At 36.8% G+C, this 22,063-nt stretch overlaps 5 protein-coding genes and 2 non-coding genes across 10 annotated transcripts; 5 read left to right on the top strand and 2 right to left on the bottom strand.

The window, feature by feature from the left end:
• Positions 1–2,090: 2,090 nt before the first annotated feature.
• MDAR4 (monodehydroascorbate reductase 4) lies at positions 2,091–6,423 on the top strand. Of its 2 annotated transcripts, none has more exons than XM_021443346.2 (8): positions 2,091–2,290; positions 2,400–2,602; positions 3,503–3,554; positions 4,093–4,173; positions 4,477–4,595; positions 4,901–5,120; positions 5,254–5,372; positions 5,518–6,423. In XM_021443346.2, the coding sequence occupies exons 2-8, from the start codon at positions 2,483–2,485 to the stop codon at positions 6,241–6,243; spliced, it is 1,437 nt and encodes a 478-aa protein (XP_021299021.1). In that variant the 5' UTR covers positions 2,091–2,290; positions 2,400–2,482; the 3' UTR covers positions 6,244–6,423. The 2 variants fall into 2 exon arrangements, with proteins under 2 accessions (XP_021299021.1, XP_021299020.1); XM_021443345.2 differs by having other exon boundaries at positions 2,385–2,602.
• A 273-nt stretch (positions 6,424–6,696) lies between these two features.
• On the top strand, positions 6,697–6,768 carry TRNAP-UGG (transfer RNA proline (anticodon UGG)). The gene has a single exon. It is a non-coding gene; the product is annotated as a tRNA-Pro (tRNA).
• Positions 6,769–6,872: 104 nt separating this feature from the next.
• On the top strand, positions 6,873–7,707 carry LOC110427862 (large ribosomal subunit protein bL12c-like). The gene has a single exon (XM_021443491.2). The coding sequence runs from the start codon at positions 6,941–6,943 to the stop codon at positions 7,517–7,519; it is 579 nt and encodes a 192-aa protein (XP_021299166.1). The 5' UTR covers positions 6,873–6,940; the 3' UTR covers positions 7,520–7,707.
• Positions 7,708–9,571: 1,864 nt separating this feature from the next.
• On the top strand, positions 9,572–13,445 carry LOC110427717 (PWWP domain-containing protein 6-like). Its single transcript, XM_089785548.1, is given in 3 exon segments — positions 9,572–9,906; positions 10,106–11,882; positions 11,885–13,445. Coding segments are annotated over 2 exon segments (3,015 nt in total). The 5' UTR covers positions 9,572–9,906; positions 10,106–10,123; the 3' UTR covers positions 13,141–13,445.
• Positions 13,446–13,895: 450 nt separating this feature from the next.
• LOC110427718 (universal stress protein A-like protein) lies at positions 13,896–15,718 on the bottom strand. Its single transcript, XM_021443278.2, has 4 exons — positions 15,402–15,718; positions 14,580–14,701; positions 14,361–14,479; positions 13,896–14,198 (listed from the first exon to the last, which is right to left on the bottom strand). Exons 1-4 carry the CDS (start codon positions 15,586–15,588, stop codon positions 14,090–14,092), a joined length of 537 nt encoding a protein of 178 aa, XP_021298953.1. The 5' UTR covers positions 15,589–15,718; the 3' UTR covers positions 13,896–14,089.
• A 909-nt stretch (positions 15,719–16,627) lies between these two features.
• On the bottom strand, positions 16,628–20,767 carry LOC110427870 (uncharacterized). 3 transcript variants are annotated; one of them, XM_021443502.1, is made up of 3 exons: positions 17,975–20,767; positions 17,593–17,789; positions 16,628–17,367 (listed from the first exon to the last, which is right to left on the bottom strand). In XM_021443502.1, the coding sequence occupies exon 3, from the start codon at positions 17,298–17,300 to the stop codon at positions 16,782–16,784; it is 519 nt and encodes a 172-aa protein (XP_021299177.1). In that variant the 5' UTR covers positions 17,301–17,367; positions 17,593–17,789; positions 17,975–20,767; the 3' UTR covers positions 16,628–16,781. The 3 variants fall into 3 exon arrangements, with proteins under 3 accessions (XP_021299177.1, XP_021299176.1, XP_021299175.1); XM_021443501.1 differs by having other exon boundaries at positions 17,593–20,767; XM_021443500.1 differs by lacking the exon at positions 17,593–17,789 and having other exon boundaries at positions 19,369–20,767.
• Positions 20,538–20,634, top strand: LOC149526315 (small nucleolar RNA snoR1). The gene has a single exon (XR_016352139.1). It is a non-coding gene; the product is annotated as a small nucleolar RNA snoR1 (small nucleolar RNA).
• Positions 20,768–22,063: the final 1,296 nt, after the last annotated feature.

The following is a 22,063-nucleotide window of genomic DNA, read 5'->3' as shown; positions in this document are numbered from 1 at the left end:
AATTTAATAAGCCACATTGCAGGGAATGTGGCTTACATCCCTGATACCAAACGCTACCTTGGTGTTGGAAAATTGAGTTGAGAAGAAGATTATTCAACTAAGAGGTGTTACAATAGAAGCAGTTGTTGGGTATTTTAAACAATATGTTTTTAGATAGAAATTTTTTAAATAGATTAGTATGAAAAGGCTTTCTTAATGGTAATCATTTTATAGGTCAATTCTCGAGAGACAGGGTCCTGTTACTTAATAGTGGAAACCCATTTGGGAAGGTATTACCCTTGTAAAGTGGAGATCTTCTGTTAGTGAGTGATAAGAGGAAAAGTGACGATGAAAGAAGAGTTGATAAAAGAAAGACATGTTAAGATGGTAACTCGACAGTTTGTATTCTGTTCAAAAAGGAAATCGAAGTAACCATGTTTTTTCCTCATGTATCAAATCCTGGAAAATTTGGACATTATTGTGGTGAACCAGTTAGCGAATCAACTTGCACCAAAGGAAGCTGTCATTGTGATATTGGTGCTAAACAAGATAGTTTTCGAAGGTAAATTCTGGGTTGCTGATGAGCAGGTGTTTGATGTTATCAAACTTTTTTCTGCTTGGTTTATCAAAGCTAGATGACCATGAAACAAGGACTTGATTACAAACTTAACTCAGCGCCCAGAAGCTGCAGTGATCCCTATGAAGAACAAGAATCGGCATTTAGTGAGAACGAATGCTTAACCATTACTTAAGGTTATGTTCTTGAAATCAATTGACAGTTGTGACTCGAATATAATTAAATTATTGATTATTAGAAAAGTTTTTATTATTTTTATTTCCTCAAATTAGATGACTTCTCACGATTGCTTCTCGAAAGTGATTCTACCAATATTTAGAATGAAAGCCATTGATATTTACATATTTATAAATTAATTAGATAAATTTTATAAATATTAATGATAAAAATAATTAAAATGATAATTTAAAGAATATGATTAATAAATGTGACCAATTTTGTCAATAAAAAATCAACATCCATAATTTTATAATTATTGTAGATATAGATTATACATTATCAGATATTTCTTTCCTTTTTTTTTTGTTTCTTTCCTTTCCATTTTAAAGACAAATGATGGCCAGCCTTCTTGTTGTGCTTGCTTTGGGCCTAGGTCCAATTCACATATCATAACTCTGGCCAGTAATAAATGCTTGAAGCCTTCAAGACTTGGTTTGTTTTAAGGTCGACATGGGCCATACTAAATCAGCAAAATGTATCCAAAAAGAAACATGACATAATATTTAAAAAAGTTTTAAATTAATTTAAAATTTTTAAATAATTTTTTATTATTTTATTACGTTCAATCAAATATATGTATTTTTATTATAAATTAAATAACACTTCATTATTAACAGTTAATTAATTATTATTAATCAAAACATCATTTGTCACATGATATAAAATAATAAATGATATTTTGACAATTTTTTAAAGTTATAAGACTATATCATCATATCATATCAAAATATCATGTTATTATTTATTATAATATGACAGTACCATATGACATAAAATTACAATTGATATTTTGACTAATAATATTTAATTAAGTGTTAACTATGAAAGCTTATTTTATAAAAAAAAAATACAAGAATTTATTTACATGTAATAAAAGAACAATAATTAATTTAATTTTTTTAAGTATTATGCCTTTTATGTATGTCTATGACACGGTATTGACTAAATGTAAAATTAAAACACAAACAAATGTATTTAAAATTTAGTATTTTATAGATATCAAATATTCAAACTGAAATTAAAAGATTCGAACTTTATTAGTATATATCTCGAAATTAAAATGTTATATATGTAATTATTTGATTGAATTTTATTGGAGAACAAATATTTCAATTGGTAGTAAATATTTTTCATGAAAAATATATAAATTATAAAATTATCTTCTCATGTTTTTTCAGGTTAAGGAATTATGCTAGGACTAGAAGAAGATAAAGTCCCCTGTGTGGCGGAGATAAGCAGAGCCTCATCCAAGTCCCATAAATTTGGCCACTTTTTCTGACATAAACCAAAAATCCCATTCATTTTATTCCCAACTTGATTTTTTGATCATCCTCTCACATTTCCCAATGTAATCCTCCCCAACACCAGTTCATCACCTGGCGACATCCCATTTGCCAGATCCGCCAATCAATGGTCCCACACAACCTTTTGGCACAAGCATCAAAGATCCACGTGGCTTTCAACGAATGTTGGACCCACTATTTGCACGTCAACCAACGGCCCTGATCCTGTTAGGTAATGACATATTATACAACTTGTACCAGAAGGGTCAACTAAGGACAGAACCGTAAAAACATCTGTCTTTCCGTTTTTCTAATGACGTTTTCAGTTGTGCTTGGAGCAGTGCCTGGAAAAGCCAACGCTTTCAATATTTGATAGTTGTTAAGAGAGGAAGAAAGGAGGTTTCTTTAGAGAGAAAGAAGAAGGATGGGAAGAGCATTTGTATATGTAATTCTTGGAGGAGGTGTAGCAGCTGGATATGCAGCCCTCGAATTTACAAAAAGAGGGGTTTCTCATGGTGAACTTTGCATTATTTCAGAAGAACCTGTGCGTCTTAATTCGAAATTCAATCTTATTTGTTCTTCTTTGCATGTTTGTTTTCTTTCAGCTTCATTTGCTTCTTATCTGTAGTGGCATTGGCACTTCTTTGAATTGGGTGGCTTTTTTTCTCGCTATTTTTGCTTGGTGTAAACAGTCATGTCTTTCTTTTTTGTTTCTGAATTATGATCAAATTTTATGTTCTACAAGACTTTTCTATGATTTGGGTATTTCTATTTGGTTTTTTTACTTCTTGTTGATTGTTTTCTTTTGCTTGTAGATACTTATTCTGGTTGTACCGTATGGTTTTTAAGATTTGGTCAAAAGCTTAGAAATGGTCTTGTTTGAACATTTGATATGTTTTAAAGCTGAATTGAATTAATTTTCGAGAACAGTATGTAAAAAAGGAATTATGAAGTTGTTACTTATACTCATAGAAGTTTGAGGTTTCCATTAGATTGATGTATTGGAACATGTATGGGATTTCAGCAATCAATTATGTAGTTAAGAGATGCTTGTGCCAATTATTTGTGGTGCATGCCATTTTTATGAATGTAATTTATCTGTAATTTAGAAAATCTTAAATGGTATCATTTTGCATGCACATGAAGAGATTTTGATTTATAGGAACTAGGATTGTGGTATATAGAAGCTGGCATAATCTAATAGAATGTACTTGTGATGGCCTAGATGCATCGGTCAGCTAACGAATCAAATCCTACAAATATTGACCCTCTAAATGTCATGCATCGTATGCAATATAATTCTTCATCCATATCTTAAATCATATTTTCTTCATTTCAGGTTCATTATTGATGCCTCTCTATCTTTAAGACTTGTAGGATATGACTTTGTAGTTTTATTCCTTAATTCGTCAATTTAAACAGAGTACTATGGATTTCTTTTCAGGTTGCCCCATATGAGAGGCCGGCTTTAAGCAAAGGCTTTTTACTTCCTGAATGTAAGAAGCATTTTCAACTATATACTACATTTACGTTTTTTCTTCTGGGTTTCATTCAATTTTTTCCACCACATTTCTGCTTGGAAAAGATTGTAGAAACAAGACTAGTAGAAAAGAGCATGAATTTAATGTGACATTGTTGTGCCATTGCCCAATTTTTTTGGTAATAACTGATAACTTTACACCAATGTCTTGTCTGCACACTGGGAATTCTCTGTTTTTCTTTATCATGCTCATTGGCAATTTGTAGTGCTCTGTAATTATAAGTTTTTTTACCAATAATAGTGATAAATACCTACTCAAATGGCATATTTATACCTACATGTGGCTTTTTGGTATCATGAGAGATTTGAGAAATTATTTAGGATGAAAGGCTGTAAGGTCATGCTAAATTTTTGGTTCAGGGTGGGCAATTGGCATTGGTTTCTTGCCTGTCTATTCCCTAATTTTTAGCTGAATTAATTATAGACGTGTTTTCCATCTTCTTTTATCCTGATATTCTATGGTTTTTATTGATTAAATTTGTGTTAATATGCAGCTCCTGCACGTCTTCCATCATTTCACACTTGTGTTGGTGCTAATGAGGAAAGGTTAACTCCAAAATGGTACAAGGAACATGGTAAATATTTTCTTCTAGCTTACTCCTTTTACTTCCGCAGATCATAGAAAGAAACATAGCTTTCTGAAAATATATTGCTTCTGACATGTGCTAGATGGTCCATTGCAAGATTGTTGGTTGCTCTCTTTCAAGTTTGTGTGTTTTATATATGTATCTTGAAACATCACTGAACATGCTGATAAACTATTAGTAGCCATATTTCTTCATGTTCATAGATACGGTCAAAGAAAGGAAACTAAAACTTTTAATCTCTAGAATTTTCTCTTTCTTAGATAGATCATTATTCTTTTTATTCTTTTTTAGGGATTGAATTAGTCCTCGGAACTCGAGTTAAGTCTGCTGATGTGAGACGCAAGACGTTATTAACAGCAACTGGAGAGACTATAAGTTACAAGATCCTCATCATTGCAACAGGTGCTCGGGTATTGAAACTAATCTTTTAATGGTTTTATGCCTTCTCTTGCTTTGGATAGTCAGTTGATCTGTTTGTTACTCCCCTTGCCAAAATGCCAATAACTTCTCATAAAACAAGAAGAAATATGTTTCTGAAAGGGTATGATGTTTGAATTAGACTCAACAGGAACATATTGGTCAGAATTGGAGCTCATCTTAAAATTTTCACAATTGATGGTTCTTTGAATTGTAGGGTGCCGATATTTCTTCTCATGGGTAATATGTCTGCATTCCTGGCTTAATTTTTTTTTGTATGTGTGTCTGTTAAATGTAGGCTTTGAAGCTTGAAGAATTTGGAGTGAGTGGATCAGAAGCTGAAAATGTATGTTATTTACGAGATTTAGCAGATGCGAACAGCCTTGTCAATGTGATGCAATCTTGTGCTGGTGGGAATGCTGTTGTCATTGGTGGTGGGTACATTGGAATGGAGTGTGCTGCATCTTTGGTGATCAATAAAATAAATGTAACCATGGTTTTCCCTGAAGCACATTGCAGTGAGTGTCCATAGTGCTGTGTTCTTCGTTTCTTGATCAAACTGCACTTTTGTTTCGTCTTTCTCCCTTTTAAGCTTCTAGATTATTTAAGAGCACCTCTAAGTAAATGATGTAACTATTTCCTATGTTGCAGTGGCTCGTTTATTTACACCCAAGATTGCAAGCTATTATGAGGATTATTATCAGTCTAAAGGAGTGAAGTTCATTAAAGGAACTGTTTTGTCATCATTTGAATTTGACTCCAGTGGAAAGGTAAATTATAATAATATGCTGCTTTAAAGTTGAATTTCTTTCGCCATATAGTAGTGTGGTTTGTGGACCCTTGTTACTAAAAGTTGTGTTACGTTTTGGAGCAGAACCTGATGTTTGTTAATTAGCTAATCAAGCTGCTTTTCAGGTTACGGCTGTTAATCTTCGGGATGGAAGTCAGCTACCTGCAGACATGGTCGTGGTGGGAATTGGAATACGCCCAAACACAAGCCTGTTTGAAGGACAACTGACATTGGAGAAAGGTGGGATCAAAGTGAACGGAAAGTTACAAACAAGCAACAACTCAGTTTATGCAGTCGGAGATGTTGCTACATTTCCAGTCAAACTATTTGGTGAAACGCGCAGACTTGAGCATGTTGATTCAGTCCGAAAATCTGCAAAACATGCTGTCGCTGCAATCTTGGAACCGGAGAAAGCAGGCGAGTTTGACTACCTGCCATTCTTCTACTCCAGAGTCTTTGCATTGTCTTGGCAGTTTTTTGGGGACAATGCAGGAGAGGTAGTGCATTTTGGGGATTACTCAGGGAGTACCTTTGGGGCTTATTGGATAAGCAAGGGTCATCTTGTTGGGTCTTTCCTTGAAGGGGGAACCAAAGAAGAGTATGAAGCCATAGCCAATGCCACCAGGCTTCAAGCAGCGGTTGAGGATCTGGCTGAGGTGGGAAGGCAGGGTCTGAAATTTGCTCTGACAGTTAGTAAGACACCGCTGCCTACACCACCCATTGAAGTCAGCAGTTCGAGCCTTGTTTTGGAAAGACCAGTCTATGCTTGGCATGCAACAGCCGGTGTTGTTCTGGCTGCATCCGTAGCTGGATTTGCATATTGGTACGGAAGGAGACGTAGAAGGTGGTGAGAAATCATTTTCCGTGCATCAGCAAGTTCTGATTTCACCTGTAACACCACTATTGTAGCACTGGTAGAATACAAGTTGTCGAAATACTTGATGTGTCATGATTTGTACTCAATCAATCAATAGCTCAAAATTATTACTCAATACAAAATCATATTTTTCAACTCAATCACTAGCTCAAAATTATTACTCAATACAAAATTATTGAATAATTCCCTTTCCCCACCAATGCCTATATTTCATCAATAACAGATAATAAACAATGTTCTATTGTAATTTAACCCATCCATGAGACAAGCAGTTGCTCTTTCTTCTATAAGACTGTATGAACTTCTGCTTACTGATGAGCCTCTGCTAGGCCTAGGAGACTCTTCACACACAGTGTTTAGGTGGCAATCGCTTACAACAGTAAGATCCCGTCACAGTTGAGAAAATGGATACAAGAGCAAGCAAATTGGGCGTTTGGTCTAGTGGTATGATTCTCGCTTTGGGTGCGAGAGGTCCCGAGTTCGATTCTCGGAACGCCCCTTACTATCCATTTTTATTTTCTTCTCTCGTACAAGGGCAATTATGTCAAATCAAATTCCCAACAGCAGTCGAGTTCGCTCTATACATTGCTCCCTTTCCTTCCTTATCCTCTATCCTGAGGAGAGGTCTTCAGTCTTCACTCTCTCACTCCAAGCAGAGAAAGGAAAGGAAAATGGCTTCTTCCACTCTCTCCACTCTTTCTCTCCGTTCCCCCTCTTACCCTCCACCAACTTCCTCTTATCCTACGCATCCCGTCCCTTTCAGAACCCCTTCTCTCCAATTCCCTCTACGTTCCACCGCCCCTTCTAACCTCACCCACCGCTGCACCTTCCTCCGTCCTCTCAACGCCACTGCAGCACCCGAAAAAATTGAAAAACTCGGCACCGAAATCTCCTCCCTAACTCTCGAAGAAGCCCGAACCCTTGTCGACTACCTGCAAGAGAAACTCGGCGTCACCGCCGCCGCCGTTGCCCCGGCTGCGGTCGCCGTTGGAGGCGCACCCGGTGCGGACGCGGGGGCCGCCGCTGTCGAGGAGAAGACAGAGTTCGATGTGGTGATCGAGGAGGTTCCAAGTAATGCGAGGATTACGGTGATTAAAGCCGTTAGGGCTTTGACGAATTTGGCTTTGAAAGAAGCGAAAGATTTGATTGAAGGGTTGCCGAAGAAGTTCAAAGAAGGGGTTTCGAAAGATGAGGCTGAGGATGCGAAGAAACAGCTTGAAGAAGCTGGAGCTAAAGTTTCTGTTGCTTAGAACTACCTTTTAAAGGTCTTTTTTTTTCCTTGGATTTTTTTGAAGGTAGTCTTTTTGTATGATTAATTCTCAGTACAGTAGAACAATATTAAAAATTTGTTGTATTTTGAAGATTTAATATTCCATATTTCTCTTTGTTAAAATGCTTAATTTGGGTACTTGAATGGAAATGATGAATTTCTGCTTGATGGGTGAACTTGTTAAGCTGCTGCTTAATGCAAATTAGGACAATTGAAGTCTAAATTTTGAGTTTTCTTGATCTGGGTAAGTTTGCAAATTGAGTTCTTGTCAAATTAGAAAGTCTATCTATCCAGAACTTAAATGGCCTGTGAACTTTTGGGTCTGATTCTCTATAGTTTCTTGTTGAACGGTACTGTTGATTTGCATGGAAACTGAATACCCCAGACAATGATTTGGTGTGTCTCTTTGTTTTTGAGACAAAGATTTGAGTTTTATGTCTTAAAGCATTGCATTTGAGACGACGAGAACAAACAATTTCATTTCTGGCTCTTGATACCTGGTGAGGTTTGCATTTGAGGTGACAAAGAAGTAAAGCTTGCACTTTGCCTCTTTCGTTTCCTTCTTTGCATATATTTGCTATAGATTGAATTGGATGAACGCCAAATACCTCAAAACTCAAAACTCAAATCCAACAGTCTTTTATCTGAATTTTAGTTGGTTTTAAAGCATTAGAGTCAGGATGCAACCAAGTTAATGATTCCAATTCTCCGATGGTCGAAACCTAAGGTAAACAAGCCACTTGCTGATCCAATATTTTCAAGCTCAAGTTCAGTAGTTGACTCTCTTGGCTTCACTTTCCTCCCAAGTCTATAAAGGAAGGAAGACCCATTCGTATCCCATACTAATTTCAATGATGCAGCCACTGGGGCAGATGGCACCCATCTGCCATTGGTGCGTGGAATTTAAGCTTCCTCAGACACCCCCCCAATCAGTCACTGACAAAGAAGAACCAGCAAGTTGACATCTTCAGCATTTATAGGACGGCATTTCCTAGAGTATCTACACAATAGCAAAGGGTCCATGCTCATTTAGGTTGGAATTCCTTAAGCTGAGTTCTGTCCAACCAAAAAAACAAAGGGTCTTTAGATGTTTTTCCTTAAGAAATTTAGTAAAAATTATTTGATATAATCATAATAATAATAATCTCTTTAAACATGAGTGAAAAAAAAAATCAAATTGAACTAATCCAACACCAGTAACTCAAACCATAATTGAAAGCAATAATGTACTGGCCTGTAGCCTAACGACAATTTTTATTGGGATTAAAGGTCAATTTTGCTAATTTATTATGACTCGTTGCATTAATTTTTAATTTCGTTGTTACAAAATTAATGAAATTAAAATATTTTACGAAATACGTCATCAATGAAAATAATAAATTTTCTTTAATCATTATTTTTTATTTTAAAAAAATCTAATTATAATGATAAAATTTAATAAGATTAAAATACAATGACAAAATTCAACATTGGTGATAATAAATTAGATAATAATCTCTTTTTTATTAATAAAATAAAAAATATTTATTTTTTATCTATATTACATGAAAAAGTTTAATTTTTAAGAAGGTAAATAAAAAAACACAAATTGATTTACTAAATCAATATTTGGCCACATTTTTTATACTCAATTTATTCCAATCTTCCTTTTTCTTTTTTTGTTTTTAATTTCTGCAGATTTAATTGCCAACTTAGTTTATCGCAAAACACGATACACGTGTCAAACATCCGTAAAAGAGGGTCTGCACTTCCTATCGTACGACCATCCTTTTTAAAATCCACATCAGTATCTCCAACCTTGTCAGCCTCGACGAAAGACAACTCACTCGCTATCCTAAGCCTCCACGTATCCCTTTCAAATCCTTGGGATCGAAACACAGCGAGTACATTTCATTCGCCACTCGCTATCGTGCGTGGTGAAACCTTAATTTTTGGTACGAAACGTGGACGAGACTGTTCAATAAAGACAACAAACGATTAAAAATCTTCTGTCTCTTTGGTTTATTTTTATTGGTAATTAATTTTAATTTTAAGGTAAAAGAAACTGAAAATTCATTTCCACAAAGGAATAATTACTCGAGAGTCGCCGCTTCATAACCTGAAACCCTATCTCAACTCTTCTCTTCTCTTACAGCTTGATTTATTTATTTATTTATTTTTCTTTTATTTTTAATCTTATTCACGCGAGATTTTCGTTTTACTTGTCTCTGTAAGAAGGAAAGAGAAAAAAGGAAGACCCAGTTTCAGTTTCTCTCTCTATTTGTAGGAGGAATCTTTTAAAAAGGAAATGGTAAATTCTCTCTCTAAAGAGTTTTCGTTGTAAAACTCCAACCCTCGAAAAAACCCTTTGTTCTTCTTCATCTTCAGGTACTTTTCTTTTCTTTTTTGGTGCATATTTATACATAATTTGTGCATTGCTTATTGGTTCTTTTTATTTAATAAGTATGGGCGAGTGGGTATTTTGATTAGTGATTTTTTTATTCGTTTTTGTTGATTTTACTTTTTGTCCCATGTTTCGGTTTGTAAAAATTCCACCTTTGAGGCTGATTTTCTTGGGAACATGGAGTCTTTGCAGGGGAAAAAAATGGAAGCTTTTGAAAAGCCAGCCAAAACCCTCTTTAGAGCTAGGTCTTTAGAGCAAGATGCTAAACCCCTCAAGGAAAGTTCTAAAGGTGCTGCTGCGGCTGCTGCTTTTATGGTTGAAAAGTCATGGGAAAATGGTGTTAGGGTTTCTATAAATGGAGAGGAAGGTTCTCGTGGTGATGAAGATGGTGACGGGCTAGAGGATTCTGAGATGAATGGGGTTTCTTCTTTGTTGCAAATGAAAGGAGGCGTTAGAAACATTAATGTTAATGGTGGAAATGAGAGTGCTAAAGGGTTTGGTTCTCTTTTAGGTGCTGTTGGTAGAAGTAAGGAAATTGATGATGAAAATGTGTTGGCAAGTGGTTATGATGGTGGTTCACTTATGGTGGATATTCTTGGCGAAACTGTGAAAACTGATGGGAAAAGAAGGAGGGATTTGGATGATAAGGAGAATGGTGGTGGTGATATAATGGGGAGGATGGATGCAACAGTTGATGAGGAAGGGGATGATGATGTTGATGGTGATTGGGGGTGTGAGTTTTCTGCCGGTGATTTCGTATGGGGTAAAATCAGGAGCCATCCATGGTGGCCAGGGCAGGTTTATGATCCATCCAATGCATCAGACTATGCAGTGAAGGTGAGACAGAAGGGAAGACTCCTTGTTGCATATTTTGGTGATAGTTCATTTGCTTGGTGCCACCCATCTCAGTTGAAGCCTTTTGAGGAGAATTTTGAGGAGATGTCAAGATTGAGTAACTCGAAGAATTTTCTCAATGCTGTACAGACCTCTGCAAATGAAATTGGCAGACTTGTAGAGTTGAAGATGACGTGCACTTGTGTTCCAGAAGAGAATTTTATTGGACTTCACAGGCCCCTCGCTGCGAATGCTGGGATAAAGAAAGGAGTTCTTGCGCCTGAAGGTGGAATTGGAAAGCTCTCAATTGGTCTCTTTGAGCCTGAAGAAATTCTTGGTAAACTGAAAGATATTGCGCAGGCAGTTCTAATGAGTAATTTGCTTGAATGTACAGTTTTGAAGGGCTGGCTTTCGGCTTTCTATCAATTGGTAGGGCGTCAAATGCCCATGTACCATGATCCCATGTCAATTCTGGACCCTGAAGAAAATGTCAGTACTCTCGTGGTGGACATGAGTGACTATAGTGAGGCAGTGGAAGTCCCAATCACAGGGCTAGTTGAAGAAGATTGGGTTTCTTCTACACCAGGTCTCAAATTTGGCCAACGCAATCAAACCTTGTTGAGGTGCCCGGAGATTTCCGAGGATGGCATGTATCTGATGAGGAAACAGAAAAGCATTGCTGAAATTATAAAAGGTGAAGTTGATGCTGACGCCAGAAAGGATGAGGATGTGGCTTTGAAGGGAACAAATTCAGGTGAACAAGCATCCTCATCTAGGAGGAAAAAGACAAAAGCTAATGGTGATGATGACAGTAATTCAAGTTCCATATCAAGGAAGAGGAAGGGAACTGAGCTTTCAGGATATCTTACAGCTAGAAAGGGCAAAATGTCTACAGTTGAAACTGATGGTATCGGGGCCAAGGAAGATATGGATAAGGGTTATTCATCAAGGGGAAGGAAAAAGAAAGATAAAGGAGCCAGCAATAATGTTGATGATAGCAGGGGCAAAGAAGATACCATTAACGATCCTGTCTCTTTTAGAAGGAAAGCCAATGTTGGTTCAGGGGTTGGAAAAAGTGATGCTGAAGCCAAAGACCTTATTGAGAGTGGTTCTTTATTGAGAGAAAGGAGAAGAGCAAGTACTTATCCCCTCCTTACACAAGTCCAACTGGGAAGCTAAGCAGAATGGGCATAGAAGCAGAATCCTTAAAGGTTTCCAGTGAGTCCCAATTAGGAGAGCAGATGACTAAGGCTACCGGCAACCTTGTCAGGTCCTCTCAGGTTCCCACTTATAGTGGTCAAAGGAATCAACTCGCTGAAGAAGTTCATACAGAGGAGGAAGCATCAAATGAAGCAAGTTTTCATACACCAAAAGGATACCTGAATAGGATGATTGATCTGGCAAAAGTTAACACTCCTGCCAATGAAGTTTTAATTGAAGTGCAGTCTGTAGCTCTTAGGCCACAATACCCAAGGAAAAACAACACTTTTGAAATTGCTGTGGAGTTTTTTTCTGAATTCAGAAGCTCAGTTTACCGAGATGGATTAAATTACAAAATATATAGTCAATTTCAACCTCATAGAAAGAGGAAATCTCCTGACTCTGTAACTGGGTCATCAGGAAAGGACCAAAATTTGACTGATTATGCTGCCTCTGGACGTACATTCCGGAAGAAGAAGGTTGGAAAGAATGAAGAGACGAAGATGGAGCAATCTGAAACTGGGCAAGCTACGAGGTCTTCACCGAAGAAAACAAGTGAAGAACTGAAGGCATACAACCCTGAAATCAAGCAAGCTGCCAGGGCTGCAGTTATGAAGAAAAATGATAATGAAGTTGAAAGTTCTTTACCTACTGCTCTCTTTGTGACATTTGGCCCTGGATCCTCATTGCCTACCAAGGATGATCTTATCAGAATATACAGCAGGTATGGAGCTCTAAACATGGAGGATACAGATATGTTCTACAATAATTTCTGTGCTCGTGTTGTCTTCATAAGAAGCTCTGATGCTGAGCAAGCCTTCAACGGTTCACAGTATGCTAGTCCCTTTGGAGCTTCCAATGTCAGTTTCCGGCTTCGGATTCACCCAGCTGCATCAGCTCATGATCACAGGGAAATACCAAGTGCAAAACCTTCTCCTCTAGCTAAGGAGAGAGCAAAAAGCTCAAAGAAGTCATCAGCTTCCCAAAAATCAGCCGAGCAGGCGTCCCAAAATTCAGCTGATCAGGCATCGCAGCTTAACTTTATCAGGCACAAACTTGAGATGCTGATGTCAATGCTGGAGAAATCTGATGAAAAGATGTCCTCAGAAATAAAATCCAAAGTACATAGTGAGATAAAAGGCCTCTTGGAGAAGGTAAACACAATGGTTAAGTCTTCATCTTAAACCGGGACATAGCAAAATACTGGATGTTTGGGGTTCTACATAGCAACTCTGTATTACTGTTTATGTCATTGCTGTTACATGAGGTAGGGTTTATATGATATAGGTAAGTTGCTTTAGTTCTAGTTACCAGTTGCATATGTTAAATTACCACAGGCTCTATCAGCTACTCAGGCATATATAGCTCAAACTGCAGTAGTTGGATTATGTTATCATGAATACAGATTCTGTTACTTTCGAGCAGAATGGAATCAGTTTTTTTTTTTTGTTGTCTTAAATGCTGATTCCTTTTTATAGTTCCCACGAAATTGTCAGATATGGCAACCCCTCCCAGTCTGTTTTCGCCCAACACTTTCATCTCCTATATATAATTGAATGATGAACGAGTTTAGATTTCTGGGCTTTGGATTGGAGCACGTTGCTGGGTGGCAATGAAATGATCATGCACTGCAGTTCATATTCCTTTGTAATTTTTGCGATCCTCCTTTTCGAAAACTTGTTCACTCAGGTTGAAGGTGCCTGAACGTGGGCCTTATTAGAATGAGCCATAGGCTTCTGTCAGCTGATCTGATCATGTCTACAACTATTGCTATTCCTTAATGGCAAGTTTGTTCTGCTCTTATCAAGATTGAAACACTGTTAGCTTTAAAGAAAGGCTTGTTCCTGAGTTACTGGTTAGGGTCATCCAGAGTATGCTTGTATTGGATAATAATAAAATAAAAGGGCAAAAGAAAGGTTTGTGTGAGTGATTCAATCAAACATAAAAGGCCAGGCCAATAGCAGTTGGGTTTTTTTCATTTTTTGCATACATCAATTCATCCACGGGGTGTTTTTCCAAAAACAAAAGCAATTCATTTGTTATCCCCACTGATATATGAATTAGGTAGTTCCAGAGTCTCCACACCTATTAACAGAATGAAACCAAAATATATCCATATGCTTCGAATCAAATTTAGTCATCCACAGGGTCCTGAGGAGCTTCATCCGGATTGCGCTTGATCGTGACAACTGGGCACTCAGCATGCTTCACGCAAAATTCACTCACAGTTCCAACAAATACCCTGCAGAAGCAAATTTCAACGGAACAATCAATAGCTTTACAGCTTTACTCTTCGGTTGGCATCTAGACTCTAGAGATGGCAATGGCAAAATTGAGTGTCAAAGATCGAAGGCATCAAGGACTGAGTATCAAAGATTGAAGGCATCAAGCACTTAAAGCATACCGCTGGAAAGGACCAAGTCCCCTACTGCCCACAACAAGGAGATCAGGCTGGACCCTCTTCACTTCATGACAGATAACCTCCTTTGGATCACCTTTCTTGATCCATGCTTCAGAAGCAACCTACAATCAGCAAATGTATTAACTGGGGAAATACCAAATGATTTACGTTTTAAGGGTCCTTCACACTGATACTAGTAATTTATTGAACAATCAATATTACCCCAATCTGATGACACTTTGTAACAAAGTATTCCAGCAGATGAAGCCCTCTTGCCCTGTCCCTGTGCCTCATGCTCTTGAAATCTTCAGGAGAGGCAAATATGCTGTCCATGTCATCGAACCCTATTGGAAAAACATATTAAAGGAAGATACCTCACTTCAAATTACCTGGCATTGGCCGATTATAAGACACTCAAGCTCAAACGGAGCATACAAAGATCCACCACTCAAACCAGTGTTGCCACTGGATTTGATGTTCCAGACTCAAAGCATAAACATTTCAAGATTATAAAGCCATATTGTACACAAACATTGTACTATCTACAAGGCTAGGGTTAAATTCAAGTAAATTCAGTCTCAAAACACAATTATGCTACCATATCCAGCCAAACTTTGATGGTGAAGTATATGATCAGTACCTTTAGAAAATGCATTTTCAAGGGCATGCTTTAGCATTACTGAATAAAACCCTTGACTTTCGATCAATTTCCTAATTTTCCATTTCTCACTAGCCAAATAGATTATTTTCTCAGCAATCTAACAGATTGTAGATGCAATAAGCCAATAATCAAACAACAAAACAATATTATTTAAGAAATGATGAATCCAATTAATGCACAATTTCTCTCATAACCTCATCAAAATCAGAAAGCCATAGTAATTTCAACAAAATCATGCATAATCAAAAATCACATTCTCACACTCTCTACAAACCCTAACCAGAGACAACCACGCGCGTATAAAACGCGCTCTTGTAAATTCACAAATACATAGAGACAAAAGTGTAGGAAAAGGAGGAGAGAGAGAGAGAGAGAGAGAGAACCATCTTCATCGGGAACTTGAACATGGAGGAAGAGAAGCTTGAAACCGGAAGTGTTTGATCGAACGATCTTCTGAAGAGTCCACTCGAAAGCTCCTCTGCTGCTTATCGAAGCGTGAGGGTACCCTTTGATCGTTGACTCGTTCACTGCCAACATTATCCGTGTTGCGGTTGCCTCACTTGTTGACATCGTTCCACTCCCAACTCACTGAACCACTCACTCACTCACTCGGTAACTTCTCTCTCTCTCTCTCTCTCTCTCTCTCTCTTTCTCTCTATGTCAGCTTTTTGGAACTCTCTAGCTTTTCGAGACAGGAAAGGCTCTGCGAAGGGCGTTAAATATGAGCGTTGTGCGCATCACGCGTATGATAAATATTACTAAGAGGAAAATGCTATCGTGTACTTTTGCGGTTATAATCCCACCGGGCAGATTTGAACAAATGACGTCATCTTTTGCCGAAAATTGGCGGGCCGTACTTTTGTCTTCTTTGTAGCTTTTCATTTAAGAATATATACAAATATTGGCAATTGGGCCATTATAGATTTAACCCATGGGCCAACCCAGAAAACCAGGTAGGCCAATTTGAGCCCACTTAGGCAAATCACGACATTAATTTAAGATATTTTTTAAATAAAAATGAAGGGACGGTAATAGGTGTCTTTTAGTCTAATATCTGTGAATCATTGACCTGATTATAAAAAGTACAGGAATTTTAATTCGGGTTTGAGACAGATTCGGATAGTAAATTTATAAAAGTGTAAACCCAAAGCTATAGGTTAATAAATTATAATTTAGATTCAACTTTGGATTAAAGGTTTAAATCTTTCCTAAAACAAATACTTTCGGCTAAGTTATAGTTTCTTTTACCCAAGCTAGAAGGGTTAAGAGTTAAGTTGATTGAGGGTAGAGAAATTCTATTAAGTGATTACACTGCTCAAGGTTGGCTTGAAAAATTTGCTATGGTTTGGTATATACAAAGTAGAAGGATGGAGCTCAAATGAACCTTTAAAACAAGTCTAAATGTTGTTTCTATAACATTAAAAGGGATTTAGCTGTACCAATTTATCAACATCAATCAATTAGGAGAAAACTTTAAGCCTAGTGGATTAACACCCAAATTTTAATGCATCTCTTTTTGCTCTCTATGATTTTCAAGACCCAAACAAAAGGAGCAAGGAACATTTGCTGCTATGTTAATGGCCTGGAACAATGAAAATTACTACTATATTACATTTTTCTTATAAATTACCAGCTTAATTAAATATTTTTTTATGTTAATTCCTAACCCCAAAACAACTCCTAAAAAAATGTTATGAAACTTTACAATCCAAAAACAAGAATGTACTTGCACAATTTTTGTATTGAAGAAAGCCTAAATAGATTTAAGTACCAATGAAAGAAACCCTCCCAAAACCCAAATGACCAAGCTGGTACAGCTCTAACCAAACTCTCTCAGCTTCAAACCTTGCACTCAAATTCCCCATTTCTTCTTCTTTCTCTTCTCCAAATGCTGTTGGAAATTCCCACATTCCCTCTTCTACCCTCACCCTTTCTCTCAAATTCCCATCCCCAAACTGATGATCACCACCACCACCACTACTACTACAAGAAGAACAGCTTGTCTTACATTTTCTCTTCATTTCCACCTTCTTTTTCCCCAGACCCAAACACCTCCTCCCCATTTTCCATGGGACTTTAACCAATGCGAGCGTCAAGAGATTGAGCACGGCACAAGGGCAACAACAGAGTGCCACACAGTCAGCAATCACTCCAGCGGTGCATGATCGACAATACTTGCCAGAACACTCTATGAAATCCCCACCTTCGTCGACGGCGTACCTGCTCTTCCATGTGGGTCCTCCTCCTCCGTTACGTGAAACTCGAGGTGAATTCTCCTCCATTTGATTTTTCTTCTTGGATAATTCTCACCTTATAAATATATATTTAGTAATCACAAACAACAAAACCCTGCAAAACAAAAATCAAAAACCTTTGATTTTTCCCATTCCTCTCTCCAAATCTAACGCATTGAATATACCGCATTCACTAAGTGAAAGCTTATAAGAACCTTAGAATTTCTGATTTTTTTTCGTTTTAAAAAAGTTATACGTATGGGAAACTAAGGGGCTAGATTTTTTTTTCTTTCATGCATTTATCCCAGTAATAATTCAAACACTCAGAGGTAAGTGATACCTCACGCGCTGAAGTGGGTTGTGGATGGTGAACGCCAATGGGAGTTTGACATGAAAGGAGACTGGGAGAGATTTCGAGCTTGGGCCGCGTGGGGGTTTAGGTGTACATATATGGTTCAATTCGTGACATTACCTAAACCTCCCTAATTTAGCAGGTTGACAAGAATGGGAAGATTCGAAAATGACAAAAGAACCCATCTGCAAAGGTGAGAGTTGGTGGTTGTGAAGAGGGGTAAGTTAGTAACTTGGGAAAAGAAAAGAGAGAAAGGAAATGTAACACAAAAGGGGAGGGAAGAGAAGGTGGGGGAGAGAATGAAAATGGGATTGTGACTAAGACGAGACAGCAGAGACAGAAACCCCGTTGATGAAAATTTTGTTTTTACCTTTAGATAAAAAAATCCAATGCTTCATGTCCCCCATGCCTATTTGAGCTTTCCAACAACTCTTGCTCTGTCCCCATGAACAGGGACTCTTCATCCTCCACATTCAAGTGCCTTAAGGGAATATCTTCAGCTTTTCCTTTCCATGTGCAACTACTACTAGGGTCATTTTCTTCCCTTAATTTTTTGTTTTTTGTTCTTGGTTACAACTTAGATGTCTAGATTCAGACCAAATACCCTAATTTACATGGAGATTTATCTTGTCAGATTGCATGGTAATTACTGGTTTTTCTTTCATAATCCAGAACAGGATCCATCTAAGAATATGGGATATGGGTCGAGAGTGAAATTTAAGTTGTACTGAAATATATATATATATAGGTTTACAGACAAGTTGGAAGGATTCTGGGTTCACGTGGGGGTTCAAGAGTCGAAAAATGGGCCAACTACGTGGCCCATGTTGAAAAGGCAGTAGATGAAATGGAGAAACTGTAAATTAATGCAATAAAATAGTCGCACAAATCTGCATTGGAATCTGCTTTTTCATTTGTTTTTCTGCCCCTATTTGAAGCTAGTTTTGACTAGGATTTTCGTTAAGCTAACTAGGCTGTCCTATGTATGTCATTCATTGCTTACGGCAAGAAGGTAGCCACATATTCTATAACAGATTTGAAAGTACTTTATAGTAATAATGAACAGATTAGTGATATTACAACCAAGAAATGGAGACAACAACAATGTTTTTATTAGAGTCAATGGCAAAGTACCATGCATGCTTGCTTCAAAGCAGGTAGATGTCAAATCTCAGAGTTTAAGTTCAATAAGGACTCGACTTTCTCTGGAATTAATGGGTTGAAATGTCGTTTGGAGAACATTTTTGCTTTCATGTTTTATCTATGGAAAAGAGGAGGAGACAGAACAATGCTTGCAGTTAAAACAACAATCCTACACCAGCCAGAAAACTATTCTAACTTAACCCGAGAAAATGGCAAAAGGATGACTCATAATTCAACCATGCAAAAGAATGAAGGAAGGAAAATTGGATTAATCATCAAGGCAATAAACTATGTTGTTAATGAAAGAAAACATTAACCTAACAAGGAACCCCAGAACAGGAAAATTTTTGTGGTGGGATCCACAGGCAATGCACTAATAGTTGTGGTGGGATCCAGCCCATGGCAACAATACTAGATATAATGTATTGTAATGTACACAGAAAAACAGATTCTTTCTATGTTTTGATCATGAAACCCTAATGTACTATTCAAAAAAGTAGAGTCATTTGTAAAGGCAAAAAGAGGTTCATATGAACTTTCCATTATGCTATCACTTTCAGTATAAACATATAGTAAATGAAAACATTGAATTCATAATTGATGTCATGAAATAAATCTTACCTTTGTTGTTAGCTAGCTGGCTAGTTTGTGTTTTTTCCACCTGAAACTTGAAGATATATCTCTCTGATGAGTAAAATTCAGGGGACTGTTTGTTGAACTTGTCTGCAAGCTTTGATCTGAGCTCAAAATGACAATGAGATTCAAGCTCTGGGTTATGTAGCATTTCCACAAGAAGGGAATCAGAGCACAGCTCTCTCTCTCTCTCTCTTCTGGACTCCTAGTTTTTTTTTTAATCTATTTTAAATGACTAGAAACCCTTTCTTAAAAATAGTAAAACAATTTGGTAATGCAGAAAACAATGAAGAGAGAAGCATTAAAAAAGTTTGTTGAAAAGAGAGAGAGATCAGATGAGGGAGTATGCTATATTTCTTTTTGATGAGTCCCGATGACAGCGAATATAGGAAATTGTCTCTCTCTTTTTACTCTTTATCATCAGCTTCTCACAGTTGGTTGTTTCTCTTCTAACTTTTTTGCATGACTCATGCACGTGAGAGAAGGGGGGAACACACGTGCATCCACATTCAGACCTTGATTAAAGAAAGTCGGGGAGGGGGACTTTTGGCTTCTGGTCATCACTCCATGACCATGGGGGTACTTTCCTCCTCCTCCACCGCCCTTTGTCAGGTGAATCTCATACCTGATTTGGACCCCAAACCCAAGAAATTTTCTAGCAAAATCAAGAAGGTAATCAAGCTTCGCACTTGCACTAATGTTTTGTTAAGTCCTTAGATTCCACTTTCCGACCTTTATATATCATCCAATTTTCTAGCAAAAGCTTCTCTCTTCCTTTCCTTAATCTATCAACCTTTGAATATTCAATTTCTTAAGCCCGTTATGATATTTTGTGCTACAAAAAGCACCAAGAGCAAGCTCATTAGATTAATCAAAACCATGTTCTTTATTATGAACAAGCTCATTATGAAATTTGAACAGTTGGGCCTATTTAGTTTGTCTTCAAAGTGCTGATGGAAAGCTCATGACCCAAAAGGCCCATAAAAGAATCTATAAATAGTCCCACCATTGTTCTTCCAATCACAATCGAAACACTAAAACCCTAATCGCAGCAGCCGCCATCAATTCCATTCCTGCAATTTCTTCTTCTATTGGGTTGTTCTGCTTTCTGGGTTTTTTTTTTTGTTTGTAATTTATGTTTTGTTTTACGATAAGAGGGCCAAGATGAAGAGTGCTTTATAAGTTCTGACACCTCTTGTATGAGAAAAGCTTGTAAAAGCTTTTCTTTGAGCAGAGATAGCAACTCTCTGAGCCCTTCCGATTCTCTTAAAAGATTTTATTTTTCTTTTCGGTTGATTGTTAGGTGATTATTCATCTTGCATCATCTTCCGTTGTGAATAATTAGTTTCAATATAAAATTTTACTTGAAATTTTTTTAATTAAGATTGTATATTTTAATTTACTTTTATGAATTTAATTTTAATTTGTTAATAAAATATATTTATTTTAATTTAGTATTTAACGAGTAATGTTTATTATATGTGAGTATATATTTGGATAATAATTAAAAATTTTTAATTGAATATTTTATTAAATAACATATTTCACATTAAGATATTTAAAAAATGACATTGAAATAACAGATAGTTTTATTTGTTAACATTTCTAGATGTGTCCAATTACTTGAAACTCAAATCTTGACTTTGCCCAATTTTACTTTAAACCTCAACATAAGAAATTTGGTTGAAACCCAATTTGAATGGATTATAACTACCATTGCTTATCCATTGTAAGATAAAAAATAAGTGACCCAAACTGAAGAAAATCTTATTGAAACAAAGGCAACATTGATAAAATCCAGAAAAGCTCAATCATTCATCTTCTCCATGGCAACAAGTCAGCAGCAACATTGTGCTGGAAGAAGGTACTGATATCAAATGCTAAGGAGACAACTAGCTGTAAATATCAATTGTAGATATGTTAGGTAAGTTCTAGATACACTCTTAGGTATGATGAGTTGATGGCAATAAAATCCAACTCAATTAGATTAAGAACATTTAGCTCGGGTATGATGAGTTGATGACAATAAATTCTAAGTCAATTAGATTAAGAACATTTAGTTCTTTGGTTGGTGTAAGATGTCTCTGTTTAAAAAACAGGTTCAAGTCTCCCTTTCTTCAAATCCAAAAACAGATGGACTTCAATCCATTGGTCACATCCAAAAGTGTTTTAGAACTAACCATGTCATGTAACAGTTTAACTAACTTGAGGAAGATTTCTAGTTTACACAAACCTAACTTGGAATTCTGCTGAAGCTGTTGCTTTGTTGTCTCATTTCTACATTGCCACTTACAAAGTTAGAAAATCAATTAACAAGTTTATAGATTTAGCCATGTTTTTCAAACATAGTTCTTAGCCATTTCTAAAACGAATCTTCCATAGCTTGACAATCACAACACCTTTCCCTGTTTATTCCCTTTCACTTCCCTCAATGAATCAAACCAGAAATACACTTTCTCAATTGTTGTACTTCAAAGTCGTCATGTGATGTAGGGCAGGCTTGACTCCAATTTTTGATCCTGTCCATACCATGGAATGCTGATAGATTGACATGTTTCCAACTTTGCATGCTCTTTAGCTAATAAATGTTGATAAAACAAGCATATTCAGTCTGTAGTTTGAATATCTATTCCTACTAATTCATGCCACCCGAATCAAATTATCAAAATTAGAACACAAATGT

This window comes from Theobroma umbraticum, unplaced genomic scaffold (genome assembly GCF_002168275.2).
Source record: "Theobroma umbraticum cultivar Fairchild unplaced genomic scaffold, ASM216827v3 scaffold_239.0, whole genome shotgun sequence".
In the NCBI taxonomy this organism is placed as follows: Eukaryota; Viridiplantae; Streptophyta; class Magnoliopsida; order Malvales; family Malvaceae; genus Theobroma; species Theobroma umbraticum.
Note: the sequence above shows the minus strand (reverse complement) of the source record. Positions and strands in the feature narration are given on the sequence as shown.